General features: G+C 45.6%; 1 protein-coding gene across 1 annotated transcript in view; it reads left to right on the forward strand.

Annotated features, from left to right (window-relative positions):
* Nucleotides 1-243: 243 nt before the first annotated feature.
* Nucleotides 244-15,374, forward strand: part of LOC142563765 (uncharacterized) — a 54,311-nt gene continuing 39,180 nt past the window's right edge. The window contains exons 1-2 of the mRNA XM_075674382.1: nt 244-487; nt 8,863-9,035. Of these exons, the coding sequence (XP_075530497.1) occupies nt 293-487; nt 8,863-9,035 (368 nt within the window). The 5' untranslated portion in view covers nt 244-292. The remainder of the gene's footprint in view (nt 488-8,862; nt 9,036-15,374) is intronic.

A 15,374-nucleotide genomic window follows, 5' to 3' on the forward strand; every position in this document is an offset into this window, starting at 1 on the left:
CAATGATAATGTGCTGACGTAAATTGCAAATAGAGATCTTTCTTTACCCATGATAGCTAGATATTGGAAAATAAATGAAAAGCTGCCGCTTGTCCGTGTCGTCACTTCCGCGCTCGACGGCACTCCATCAAGGGGGGTGAACAATGGTTTGAACACGTGTGTGCGTCGTCAGTGGCATTTCTAACATATTTTCAAGCAGCTATTTAAACTCCACTTGCGAAATGATTCCGGAGTTTCCTCAAGTGTGTGTAGTCGCAGGTACTTAGTGTAGCTCTGCCACAAAAAAGCTGCTATGTCCGTTATCAGTATCTTCATTCTGTACGCACATATCACCGCCGCTCTCGGCAACGCTGATGGCAACGCTGATGCCAACGTTGATGGCAACGTTGATGGCAACGCTGATGGCAACGTTGATGGCAGCATTGCTGTTGGCACTGGCTTATGCACAGACGATACGCCTGGTGAAGGCGGGATAAATGGCTACGAGGTAAGCATATACTCTTGATAGAACAACTCAAGACACCAATTAAGGATGATAAGATCCCCATGTTAGCTTAAGCGCCTGCTGTTGTACACATTCCTTGGACTAAGATCAGCGGCTAGCCTACGTTCCAGGAAGGAGAAAAATATATATTAGGGCGTGTGTCAGCATTGAGCGTATTAGTTGGTGCTGCATGTGTTTTTACTTTTCAAATATAGGTGGCATGTTTATGCATCTTAATGGGTTACTCCTTTTGTAGTTGAAAAATACTTTCGCGGAGTGGCAAATCTCAGCCATGTGTATTTCATTTGAGGCACGAACGCCAACATTTACTTTGTCTATTGGCCGTCTTTAGAGCATTATTCGACCTTCCTGAGAAGGATGTCACGTGAGGTAGATGACAGCAACAGCAATTTTTTCCCTCCGAATGAAAGGGTCTCATGGTCGCAGTAGCAGAAGCTTGCTTCTCTTGAGAGTGCAAATATAGAACTGTGCTCCACGTAGAACCTTCGCACTGTTCTGAGAAATGCAGTGAACTGTGAGTGGCGGCGAAACCAAAGCCACATTGGTTGGCAACGTCAGGGACATCTCCGCAAATGTCATGTTTAGCTTTGCAGTTAACGAACAGTCACGAAAAGTATTGTTAAATCGCGTTATAACGCATCGATCACTCTTGCCTAGTGTTAGAAATGGGTAACTTTCACTGTTTCTAGTCGTTCCGAGCAGACTTCCTTCAGAATTAGTAATTGCACATGCGTGACGACTTACCACGATAAATATTAACATAAGTTGTGGAGCTGATCATGCCACAACCATGATTTGATTATGTGACGCACAGTAGTGGTGGACTCCGGAATAATTTCGCCAACTAGTTTTCTTAAACGTGCACCAATTGCACGGTACAATTGCACAAGTGCCGCTGTCGCACGGCCACCCCCACCGTCATATTCTATCCCACCACAAACGCACCGAGTTCCCCTTTCTCCCGTTCCACGGCAATCATCCCAGCTTCTTCGTCGAGCCGACACGTCGCGCATGCCAGACAACAGGCCGATTTGCTTCGGCTGGGGCATTTCTGGTCACGTTGCGCGCTTTTGTCGTCATAACAGGTCCGCGCACCATGACGACTTCGGCGAGTTTCCCTACGCGCCACAACATGTCACCATGATACCCTGCCAAGATGTCACTGACTCACTGCTGAGACTCTTCGATTGCGACGGCCGTTCAGAGTGGCACCGTTCTCGTTTTCCCCGTTGACGGTCACTGTCACCTATGCGTCGTCGGCCACCTACTTCCGAGGGAAACTGACTACCGCACTTCCGGAGGCAAGAACTGCAAGCTCATCGAACTTTCTAAGGCCTTAATTTCAATACAGAATGATTGAAGTACATGACGAGGGAGCATCCGCCAAGCGCTTATCTATACCGGGGCTGCCGTTTCCGTCATTCATGAAAATCGTTGGCGCAAACTGAAAAAGGTCACGACCTCTCCATCTTGCATGCCACTCAGCACTGCTAGCGTGCAACGCATTCCTCGTAGAGCTGCATGCACCGCCCGTGTAGTCATCCAAGACGTTTCGTACATCATCGAGTATTTTGTGTTGCCCTTGTGTTCTCATGGTCTCATCATCGGGTGAGACTTCCTGTCACATCATAGTGCCATCATCGATTGTTCTCGCGCGCGAGTGGCCCTTTCGCCACCGTGTGACTCAGCATCGGTGGGCGCCGACCTATGTGTTCACAAAGTCTTCCTTGATTATGATACGGATTAACCTCCGGGGACATCGGTGCTTGTGACCTTGTCGTGCACTGCTGGGCCAGGCTCAAGAGAGGCGTTTACGCCATCTGACATCCTTGCTCGCCACAAGGACTTACTTCTCCCGTCCGCCGTCCTCGCTGTTAAATCTGAATCCGCTTTGATACCCATCTGTGATCCGAACCGGTATCCAGTCGGCCTACTGCGCAGTAAGACCTTAGGATTTGTGCAAGCTGCACCATGTGTTGAAGACCTCAATGTTCACGATGGCGCCACTCGTTTACATCTGGGCGCCATTACTAGCGTCTCAGCAACATCGCCATCGCTGCAGAACTTTCGCCGTCTCGTCGCACTTAAATTCTTGGCCTACTGAAAGAGTTCGTTTCTTCGTTCGACTGCTACGAACCATCCTTCGGTCACACGACAAGTGTCTCTCATACTATCAACACCGGTTACCATGCCCTCTTGTGACAGCGTGTGTATCGCGTTCGCGCAGAAGAGCGCCGAGTTATCACAGAACAAGTGGACGACATGCTGCAGCGTGGCGTCGTTCAGCCTTCTCAAAGCCCTTGGCCATCACTTGTCATTCTACTGCGCAAAAAAGGTCGCACCATTCGGTTTTGTATCGAGTATCGCCGCCTATAGAGCATTACAAGAAAAGACGTCTATCCATTGCCTCGCATCGACGGTGCTCTTGAGTGTCTGCAAGTTGCGCAATACTTCTCGTCTTTAGATCTCCACTCTGGCTATTTGCAGGTTCGCGTGGCTATGGCTGACCGCCCAAAGACAGCTTTCATCACTCCCGATAGCCTGTACGAATTTAATGTAGTGCCTTTGCGACTCTGCAATGCTCCCGCTACCTTCGAGCGCATGATGGATGCCATTCTTAGCGGACACAAGTGGATTACTTGTTTATGTTACCTGGATGACATAGTTGTTCTCTCACAGGATTTTTCGACACATCTCGCCCGTCTGCGTGACATCGTGACCTGTCTCATTTCACCTGGCCTACAGCTCAACCTCAAGAAGTACTGTTTCGTTGCCCGAAAATTAACTGTCTCGGGTCACGTTGTCTCTAAACACGGCATCCTTCCTGATCCCGACAAGCTTCGCGCAGTCACCGACTTTCCAAACCCCACATATATGAAGGCCCTGAGACGTTTCATAGGCCTGTGCTCTTATTTTTGATGCTTTGTGCGGAACTTCGGTTTTATTATCGCACGTTTAACGAAGTTGCTTACCGCAAGCAAAGGCATTTCCGCGTGGTCATCAGCACACGATTTAGCCTTTGTGAAGTTGCTGACTTCATCGCCGATTCTTCGCCATTAGGACCCAACTGCACCGACAGAGGTTCACACTGACGCTAGTGGTGTAGGCCTTTATGCGGTCTTGGCCCAACGTAAAGTCACTAATGGAGAATCTGAATACCAGCCGAAGGTCACGAATGCCAACGTACCCTCAAAAAAAAAAGCTGAAATGAATTACACTGTTATAGCAAAGAAACGCTGAACCATCATTTGGGCATTGGGGAAGTTTCGTCCATCTCTACGGGTGTCCTGTCAGCATCATCTCTGACCATCACGCCCTTTGTTGGCTCTGCTCCTTGAAAGACCCGTCGGGCTGCCTTCGCCGTTGGGCGCTTTGCTCGCAAGAATATGTCATTCATGTCGTATACCGTTCTGGTCAAAAGCATTCCGACGCTGACGGGCTCTCCCGCTCGCCGACGAGACCTGATGTGGCTTCGCTTTTCTTTTCTTCTCCGACCTCAGAGCCGTCACTACTGACGGATATTTGCACACCCTCCGAGCAACGCAAGGACCCATCACTTGCCCTGCTGCTCGACTACCTTGCCACTCCATCGGTCATTCCTTCAACGCGAACACTACGCCGTCAAGGAGCCCACATTGCCGTGCGAGGCAACACCATCTACTGCCGCAACTATATGCCTCACGGTCGGAAATGGTTTCTTGCTATCCCTCGTCACATGCTCTCCGATATGTGTGCGTACTTCCATGCTGACCCTCAAAGCTCCAGGCCGTCACCCTAAAACCTTCACAAGGCTGCGTCAACAATATTACTGGCAAGGAATATATCGCTTTGTGCAGCAGCACGTTTGATCATGCACCGGCTGCCAACAAAGCGACATTGCGCCCTACTGGCCTACTACAGCAGCTACGGTGCCCTGCTCTACCGTTTGACTGCGTAGGCATTGACCTCTATGACCCGCTCCCATACAGTGGGCGTGGAAACCACTGGATTATTGTTGCCATCGATCACCTAACGCACTTTGCCGAGACCACCGCTCTTCCCGGCGCGACCGCGCGTGATATTGCGATGTTCATTCATCGCAACTTCGTCCTTCGCCACGTTGCTCCTCCAAAACTACTCAGCAATAGGGGTCGTGTCTTCTTGTCAGAAGCGACACAATCCCTCCTTCGCGAGTGCCAGATCATTCACCCGAAGTCGACTACGCATCACCTTCAAACGAACGGTCTCACTGAGTGCTTCAACCGGACACTAGGCGAAATGTTGAGGATGTGTGTCTCGTCCCACCACATCAATTGGAACATCGTACTCCCGTTCGTTACTTTCGCTCATAATACCACGACACAAGCAACCACCGGTTTTTTACAATTTTCTTTCTTGTATGGGAGTGAGCCTTGGTGTCCTCTGGATACTATCCCGCCTTGCAGACCAGACGCTTCCGAGTGCACAACTACTTCAGAAGTCGCCCGATACGCCGAAGATTGCCGCCAGCTGGCTCGTTCGTTGACCAGCGCGGATCAGGGGTGTCGGAAGACAAGACGCGACAGTCATCAGGCCACGCCTACCTTCCCTGCTGGTTCTCGTGCTTGGCTATGGATACCCCCTCACATGCCGGGCCTTTCTTCTAAACTACTTGCACGGTACCACGGTACGTACCGAATCATCGACGCCTCCTCCTCTGTGAACTGTAGCGTTGAGCCCGTCACACTATCGCCGGACCTTCGTTGTCGAGGTCGCGAGACAGTGCATGTTAGCCGGCTGCAGCCTTATTTCGACCCCCTCATCCTCTCTGCTCCCTGAATCATCGGGATGGCTCCGCTTCACACGCGCGGCCAATGTAATGAAGCAGACGAGCCTTGTGTTTCCGATAGCAGCTCGGAGACGACGACGACGACCCGTGCTGTGATTTGCAGGAGAGCTCGGGTTTTTCGCTGCTGCTAGGCTGCTGTTTATCTTCTGCCTCTGACCTTTAAGTAAACACCATTACAACAGCAATATTACACAATGAATATCTGCGTGTATCATAGTTACCAAGCATTGACGGGCTAGAAACTATAATAGTCAAATATTCCCCAAGAAATTTCATTTAATCATTGGGGGATTTTATCGCCCCGTGAACTGTAATAATACATTTGTAGAAAAGCCTAATGAATTCCTATGCGGAAATGAAATCCGTTCAGATAATTTGTTGTTGACAGGGGATTTCAACTTTCCGTAAATAAATTGGTTACACGTTACACCAGCGGCTTTCGCTAGTGCTTGTAAATTATTACTCAATGTGGTGCTCTCGCACAATCTCACTCAGCTAGTCACTGAGCCCACCCGCGTACAAAATGAACCACAGTCAACTCTGAGCCTCTTCCTTGTTACCGCCAACCTGCTACGTCATAAGCCCCATCATGATGTCTTTGAAAGGATATCAGGCTACAAAATCCGAAATCGAACCTTGGAGCTACACCCTAACCCAAAGCTTGAGAAGAAAGAGACAGTTATTTCCTTGTTCTCATGTGTGAGGGACGTTGATATTTTAGATGAACTATACATTTTTTCTTCTTCTTCTTGTTTGTATAAATCGCAGAGTTCTTCTGTTGAGCACATGTGGGCCTTCTTCAAGAACTTAGTTCATCGATGCATAAATGATTTTGTGCCAAGAAAACGAAAAAATAGTGCGCAGCAGTAATCGATAAATGACAAAAGGCATTGCGCGTGTGGGGCGCAAACTGAAAAAAGCAAAACGTCAACATACAAAACCTCTTTTATCGACCGCTGCCGATAAGATTTCTGTACTACGCCATTCGGAACAGAACGCTATCTGTGAGGCTAAACGCCATTTCAACACTGTGCGTGTGAAAAACGTTCTTGTCTTGTCTCCAGGTAAGTTCTGGCGATATCTCGCACCACGCAAGGAATCGAGCCTTGGCCTCTCTACAAATGGCGTGACTACGCACGACAAGTTAGAAATTGCATACACGCTCAACCACTACATAGGTTTTCACACAGAAGGACGGTTTCACGCGACAGTCCTTTCTGTCGACAGTCCGACAGATTTACATCCAATCACTGGCATTTCTATAACTGAGGAAGGCATGCTAGCATTTCTGCTCAACTTAGACACCAATAAGTCACCAGATATTATTGAAGTACCCAACACCTTTCTTGTCCGGTAAGCTGAGTGGCGTGCGAAGTACTTAACTTTAGTTTTTAAGAAATCGCTAAAATGCTCAGAGTTGCCGTCAGATTGGAAACTCCCCAAAAGCACACCAATTCCTAAACAACGAAACCCCTAGGCATATTCTTCCTACAGGTCCTTTTCTCTTCTTTGCACTTTCGGAAAATTGCTAGAACACATCATCTATAAACACATAACCAATTTTCTTGAGGAGAATGACGTCATTGATAACCGGCAGCATGGGTTCCATCGTGACTTTCCACTATTACGCAACTGATCGCAAGTGTCCACGACTTGGCAGCAGCATTAGATAGGCAAAGTCAAGTCGATATCATTTTTTTTTACTTCGAGAAGGCGTTCGACGGCATAACGCTTCGCAAAGTATTGCTGAAATTAAAACCCCTAATAAAACGTGATTGCCACTCTCGTGGAGTGAAGGCTATCTTTCGCACAGATGTCAAAGTGTAGTTGTCGATGGTGTTTTTTCTGATGCGGTCCCAGTGGATTCGGGTATTCTGCCAAGGGGTCTGTCCTAGGTCTCCTTTTCTTTCTAGCGTTCATTAACGACATTGCTGAAAACGTAGATGTTGAAATGCGACTGTTCGCAGAAGATTGTATAAATTATAAAGAAATTTCTAGTTCTAACGACCAACTTCTTTTACCCAATTCCCTGTCTGCAATAGGAGATTGGCGATCGTCCTGGCAATTGACTGTGAATTAAAAAAAAACCGTAGCAGTTATTGCCACACGTAAAAAGAATCCTTTGGGTTTTACACATCGCATAGCCAACGAACCTCTCTTAGTTAACATCATCATTATTATCATCATCAGCCTGGCTACGCCCACTACGGGGCAAAGGCCTCTCCCATACTTCTCCAACTACTCCGTTCATGTGCTAAGTGTGGCTATGTTGTCCCTGCAAACTTCTTGATCTCATCCGCCCACCTAGCTTTCTGCCGCCCCTTGCTACGCTTTCATCCTCTTGGAATACAGTCTGCAACCCTTAATGACCATCGGTTATCTTCTCTCCTCATTTCGTTTTCTTGATTTCTACTAAGATGCAATTAACTCGCCTTTGTTCTTTCACCCAATCTGCTCTTTTCTTATCCCTTAACGTACCACCCATCATTCCTTCCACAGCTCGTTGCGTCGTTACTAAGCTATTCTCCATTAACTCTTATCCCCAATTAGTTGTAAATACCCTTAAATACTTAGAAATTCGCATAACCTGGGAGCTTCGATGGAATGTGCATATCTAGTATATTGATGAAAATCCCCTAAGACTACTACTTTACTTCAGGAGATCAATAGCACAATCTACTCAAGAAATAAAGCTATTTGCTTATAAAACCTATGTACAACCACTATTAGAATATCCTGCGTTAGTATGGGATCCCTGCACCCAAAGTAACAAAGTGAAACTAGAAAATGCCCATCGCAAGGCATTCAGGTTTATATTTATACGTTACAGCTTGAATATATCCGCAATATGCCTACTGCACACCGCAGGACTCAAACAGCTGGACATGCGACGTCACGGCGAACGACTGGAATTATTTTACTTATATTATCATAATAAAGCAAAACTATAGGAATACATTGTAGTTGAGCCCCTTACCCACTGCCCTAAGCATTCCTATGATTCTAAAAAAGTCGGCGCATTTTCGTGTAAAACGACTGCTCTTAAATACCATTTTCCCCATACCATTGTTCAATAGAATGGTCTGCCTGGAAACATGGTCAGTTTAGAAAGTATTTGCCAAATAAATGAAAAATGAAAATAAACGAGTTTTCATAGTGTGGCGTACGGTTTTTTGCTCTAGCCTGAAAATGCGCATTCGTCCTCGGGGCATAACGTGAGCTATTTGCGCGTGGAAACCTTAGAGCTCAGTGATATTGAGCGTGTGGGGCCGTCTTCTGCAGACAGTGCATTAGCATTCAAGACTGATTTAGAGATTGAAAACCTTTGCTATTGCCATCGTTTTTAATGTCATGTGCCATATCAAGGTTTATTTCGGGTTTTGTGTCATTATCCATACTTCTCTTTCTTGCTCTATGAATCACCTTGTCGGCAGTCAGTGCTGGATCCTAGATCCTATGCCTGTTCTTTGTCGGGTGTTTTAAAAAGACACTAGTAATAATATTACGCAGCTCTTTACAATAGTAAACACGGAAACTCTTCATTTTTCAGTTTTTGAAAAAAAATACGAGGTTTGACTTGGTGATGACAAGCTTAAAAGACGTATTCACTGATCCAGACGGCAGTAGCGTTAAATGCATTACTGCTTTGACGATTGAGAAGGATGACGTTACACATGAAGTTACGGAGACAGTGTCCTACAAACGCGACGGATCGGAGGAATGGTAACGTATTTACTCTGTTTGCCCATTCAAACGCCCTGAACTAGCTATTATTCCTTAAACGTAGTATTACTGACAGCTTTAAATTGTGCATTGAATAGTTTCAATCTGCCTGCCTATAGTTGCCTAAGTACCTGTTCCGTAGCCTCTATCAAATCTTTTTGTAGAGGATGTACTTTCCGCGTACGTTCTGCTACGGAAAATGGCATGAGCAGCAGGAAGGGAGACACATGAGACACTATTGATACCACTGTGGTATGGCTTCTACCATACAAAATTGCTTTCATTTTATGAATGAAATAATAATTCAATATGAGCAAAGCAAGCTCGCATGGACAAGATTCTCAAATCATTTTCTTTTTTTATTAATTGGAAGGCATTATATGCCCCATAAGGCAGAAAATCTGCCGTGATCAAGCAATCGCCGGAAGAATGGTGGACAGCGCAAGGAGTAAATCTAAATAAAAAAATTTTCGGTTTGACGTCAATTTCTTCTGGAGGTTCCAGTAAGCATAGCAAATTATTGGATTTGAAAAAAAAAGCTTCGCTACATTTGAATCTGGTTCGGGATCAAACTTCGACCTACGGTGTGTGAGAGCAACACGCTTCCCCGGCGCTGCGGCAGCTCTATAGTTCTGGCTGACTAATGGTGTGCCTAGTGTGTGCGTCACTGCACACGTCACGCCACAGGCATCCGGCTGCGACATTAGAGTGATTAAAATATGTTATGGTTGGTACAAATCAGAGCAAGGTGTATTAAGCTTAGCACAAATTAAAGCAAGGTGGTTTAAGATTCAGTGTGAAATAAAGAGGATTAAGGTGAAGTAACGTTGATATAAATTAGAGCAAGTTCGAATAAAATGGATTAAGGTAGAGTTGTGAAGGACACGTGACAACGCATGACATCTCGTATCATGAGCGTAAGAAGTTATTTAGAGAAGTCATAATGCTTTCGCCTTGAAATCACGTAAAGATACGTAAGTGCCTGTACTTTTATTTCGTTTTCATTCACGTATCCTAAAGGAACTTTTGCTGGCATTACATGGGGGTTGAAGAAAGAAAGCAATGGATGAAAATTGTACAGAGCACCTCAAGTAAGAAGAAAGAAAACATTAACGAAATACAAGATACAAGATAACTAATGAAGAGGGAGATAAAAATGCAAGATTGAAAAATGCAAAGAAAACATTGAAATACAAGATAAGAATACAGGTCGTGAAAACCTTATTCCGTATGAGTATGCATCCATCCTTCTGTTTATTAACAAAAGCATTGTCATCGCTCTCGGAAGCAATTTTAGCTGCCAGTTTCTTCGAGTGGTAGATGGCAAGGAATAGTGGTGACTGATGAATAGGTTTACTACGGATTAACCGTGGCTGTACATTAAAACGGTGGCCTAATCAGGAAAAGACGGGAAGGGCTGCTTTGATAGGGATTCTGTGAATACCAAGAAATTAGGATCATCATCATCATCATTAGTCTATTTTATGTCCGCTGCAGAACGAAGGCCTCTCCTTGCGATCACGAATGCTCCTGCCCGGCGCCAGCCGATTCTAGCTAGCGCCTGCGAATTTCTTCATTTCATCATCCCACCTAGTCTTCTGCCGTCCTCGGCTGCGCTTCCCTTTTCTTGGCCCCCATTCTGTAACCCTAATGGTCCATCGGCTATCCAACGTACTCACTACATGACCTGCCAAGCTCCATATCTTTTTCCTAATGTTAATAAGAATATCGGCTGTCCCTGTTTGCTTTCAGATCCACACCACTCTCTTCTCGTCTCTTAACGTCATGCCTAACATTCTTTTTTCCATTGCTCTTTGCGCTGTCCTTAATTTGTTTTCGAGCTATTTTTTCAGTCTTCAAGTTTCTGCCCCACAGGTGAGCACTGGTAGAATGCATAGATTGTACACTTTTCTTTTTAATGATAAGGGTAAGCTTCCAGTGAGAATGTCACAATGTCGGCAGAATGCGTTTCAACTCATGGATTTTTATTCTTCTGTAAATGTCCGTGTCATGAACAGGTTCCCCTGTGAGTAACTAACCTAGTAGACCTGCTCCTTGACAGACTCCATTGGCTGACTGGCAATCCTGAACTCTTGTTCCCTTGCCCAACTATTGTTCATTACCTTTGTCTTCTGCATAATAATTTTCAACCTCACTCTTACACTCTCTTTGTTAAGGTCCTCAATCATTTGTTGAAACTCGTCTCCAGTGTTGTTGAACAGGACAAGGTGATCTGCAAAACGAAGGTTGCTGAGATATTCGCCGTTGATCCATACTCCAAAGCCTCCCCAGTTTAACAACTTGAATACTTCTTCCATGCACGCAGTCAATAGCATTGCAGAGATTGTGTCTCCTAATCTGATCTCTTTCTTTATAAGTATATTTCTTCTTTTCTTGTGGAGAATTAAAATAGCGGGGGAATCTGTGTAGATATTCTTCACGATATTTACCCAAGCGTCCTGTACTCCTTGCTTACGTAATGGCTCTATGACTGCCGGTATCTCGCCTGAATCAAATGCATTTTTGTAATCTATGAAAGCGCTATAGAGAGGCTGATTGTACCCTGTGGAATTCTCGATTACTTGATTGATGGCTTAGATGTGATCCATTGGAAAGTATTTCTTCCTGAAACCCACCTGTTCCCTTGGTTGACTAAAGTCGAGTGTTGCCTTTATCCTATTAGAGATTATCTCGGTGAATATTGCATATAATGTTGGAAGTATGTTATAGCGTCTATAATTTTTCAATTTTTTTAATGTCTCCGTTTTTGTGGATTACTACACTGTTGGCATTGTTCCAGATCGTTGGTACCCTTGAAGTTTATAAACAGCTCGTATAAAGGGCCGCTAGTATTTCAAGCATTATTTCTCCTAAATCCTTGAATAAATTCACTGTTATTCCTTCGTCTCCTACCACTTTTCCCCGTTTCGTGTCTTGCGAGGCCCTTCTAACTTCATCGCTAGTTATAGAACGAGCCTTTGTAACCTATTCATTATTACTTTGAATGGAGGTATCGTAGCTGCTTTGGGTAGTGTACAGGTCAGTACAGAATTCTCCCGCTGCTTTTACTATATTTTTGATATTGCTGATATTATCCTATCCGACAGTGCATACATCTTGGTTGGCTCGTTACCTAATTACATTCTCAATGTTTTCAGGCTCCGTCCAATTTTGCTGCTTCCTCTGTTTTTCTCACGTTATAATTTCAAATATTCATTATTTTCTCTTTGTTGATTAGTTTTAACACTTCCCAGAATTGTATCTTTTCTCTTGAGTTGGGCCAGCTTATTTTTGTCGTTTCTTTATTGGGTTGCCTACTGGTTGCCTTGGTGCCTTACCTCCCACTTCAATTGATGTTTCTGAAGCTGGCCTAGTTACTGTTTAATTCATTGTCTCTGTGTCATCTTGATCTCTCTATTCTTAGGCTGCATATTTGTTTGCAAGTGCCAACTTTAATTGGTCGGCTTTTACCCTTACGGCGTCTAGGTTGGCCTGTCTCTTCTTTGCCAATTTTACTCTCTCTCTCTCTCTCTCTCTCTCTCTCTTAAAATTGAGGTGAATCCTAGCCTTCCTTAACATATGATCAGAGCAGTTTACCCTACCTAATGCTTCTACGTCCTGCACCATGCTGGAATAGGCAGAAAGTATGAAATAAATTTGATTTCCTGTTTGACCATTACGGCTTTTCTACGTCAACTTCTTGTTGCAGAGTTTCCTGATGAAGGTGTTAAATATTTGCTGCTCATTCCTTTCCGCGAATTATACCAACATCTATCCTCAAATATTCCGTAGTTGCCAACTGTTTGTTCACCAACCTGCTTTTCCCCCACTTATGCATTGAAGTCGCCCATGAGTACAGTATACTGAGCTTGTACTTTTCGCAACACTAATTCAACATCTTCACGAAACTGTTCTATTTCTTCATCATCGTGACTGGAGGTTGGAGCGTAGGTTTGTGCTACCTTTATTCTATACCTCCAATTCAGATTCATTAAGACTACTGCTACCCTCTCCTTAATGCTGTAGAATTCGTGAATGATCCTGCTCCGCAATACTTCTTCTCTGGTAGTCCTCTGCAGCAGAGGTTGTGGCCATTTGCCAGCACTGTACAAGCCGCACCTGTTCTTATAACCTTACTAATCACAATGATATCCCAAACAGTACCTGCCAGTTCCTCTAAGAGTCCTGCTAAGTTAGCTAGGATATAGTACGTCAAAATCTCATACCAGTTTAAGACGTCTTCTTTTTCTGAGCAGGCATAAATTTAGAGATAATTCAATGCTAGTTGCGCTGTAGTACCAAGAATATTTTTCGGGACAAATCTAGAAGCCTTAGTTGATGGCGATTCGAGTTTGTTGGTATAAGGTATTGTTGATGCAGATTCCAAATGATCCCCGACATCGACAGCTTCAGGCCTTGAATAGCATTAGGTGGCAAATATTGAACCACGATGAAGATAAAATTGAGGCCCGCTCGTACAAAGCGGGCCTCAAGGCCCAGTTAATAGAGATTGTGCCCAACAGAACAATCAATTCTAATATTTTCATTCTCCACGTATACAGCGCACCATCGGACAAGAAAAGTGACTTCAAAACATTACTAGGCACCCCGTCAGGGACGGCGAGAAACGCGCCTCTCGTTGTCGCGCGTGACTTTAACGCACCCAATACGGAATGGGGTTACGGTTACAAAAGTGCAAAGGGGACGAACTTGGCCTTCAACGCTGCAGAGCTCGGCTTAATACTCGCCACAGACCCAAGGCTCCCCACCAGATTCGGTAGTTCGGTCAGTCGAGATACGACCCCCGATCTCACCTTCCTCCGAGGTATCGAAGGCACGTGGGAGAACCTACAGATGGCGCTAGGCAGTGACCATCACATACTCGAAATTCTGTTGCGTGTCAAATCCAGACCGCCCACTAGATATCAGTATATGGACTGACACCTTTTTAGAAAAATTAGAAATGAAACAGTCCCGCCAGACGAGGCGTATGCAGGTGTGCTAGAGAATCTGAACATTTCAGTTAAAGGAGCAACCAAAGAAATCATTACGGATTTGGAGGTTCCTAAAATAGACTCGATGCTTGCTCACGTTCTAGAGGCGAAACACGCCCTCTCGGCCAGGTGGAAGACTCAAAAGCTTAATCGTAGACTAAGATCGAAAATCGCGCTTCTTAAAGGGAAGGTGAAGAGTCTGTCAAATTCAATAAGACGCTCATATACGCCTGCGGGAACCTTATAAACCATATAGGTAAAATTTGGGTTTTTTTTCAATTAGGAGCGACGTAATCGTCGGTTAAAATTGCGCTGTAGCTTCGCCCCCCGTCGAATACCGCGCGCTGCTGCTGACGCTGACGATGTGAGCGGAGACTGGAAACCGCGGTGTTGTGACGTCAACTCTAGTGTTTTGTTCCTTCGCAGCCTGTGCGACCGTGCCTGACCATGCTTGTTTCTGCGTGCGTGCCATCGTAATCTGCTTCGATCGACCCTGCATTCCTTTGTTGGTGCGTCTGCGTGTATGTAGAGTGGTAGTCAACGTGCGCAGCATCAACTGAAGTGGTGGGCCGATCATGCCGGCCTTCTGTGCAGCCTACGGTTGCACGAGCACCAGCGGCCGCGACGATGTTGTCTTACATTGCTTCCCACAAAACAAGAAGCTTTTAACGAAGTGGGAGGCTGCTGTGAAGCGAAAGAACTTCAAGCCCTCAAGAACAACAGTGCTGTGCTCCGACCACTTCGCTGACGACGATTATCACGAGAATTTATCATTAAAACGTGCGTTTGGTTTGCCAGTTAAGTCGACTCGTCTAAGGCCCGGCGCAGTGCCATCAGTGTTCGCGTACACAAGGAGCGTACACAGGAACTCGCCCAAACCTGGATTTTGATTTACTGCGAGCTCCTTCGTGTTAGTTAGCACGCTGAACGGAAGGTGCATGTTTATCTCCCGCCCTTGACGCAGGTTTCGTCGCAAATCGCCGCGAATTTTCTATTTGCACGTGTGTTGTAAAACAGCCTGCATGCAGCTACCATAACGCAGTGCAAATGTAGAGTTTGCATGTGCTTGAAAGCCGGCACACGCCAGGACGCTACGCTCCCCCCTTCTCTAGCGCACAGCGAGAAACCGACCGTCTCACGTAGCCGACGGAATTTGCCGCCTTTACGACTTCGGTTACGATTAGTGTGCGGATGGCGCACAGATGAAGGTCATTACACGTACTGCATGAACCGCGAAGCTTTTCACGCGTTTAAACTGTCTTTGTAGATTGCCGACAGCTTTGGACAGCACACAAATGCCGACGATCGCATCCCCGCTTACGTTCCACGAGGAGGCATGCAGGAA

The sequence above is a fragment of the Dermacentor variabilis genome, chromosome 11 (genome assembly GCF_050947875.1).
Source record: "Dermacentor variabilis isolate Ectoservices chromosome 11, ASM5094787v1, whole genome shotgun sequence".
Lineage (NCBI taxonomy): Eukaryota > Metazoa > Arthropoda > Arachnida > Ixodida > Ixodidae > Dermacentor > Dermacentor variabilis.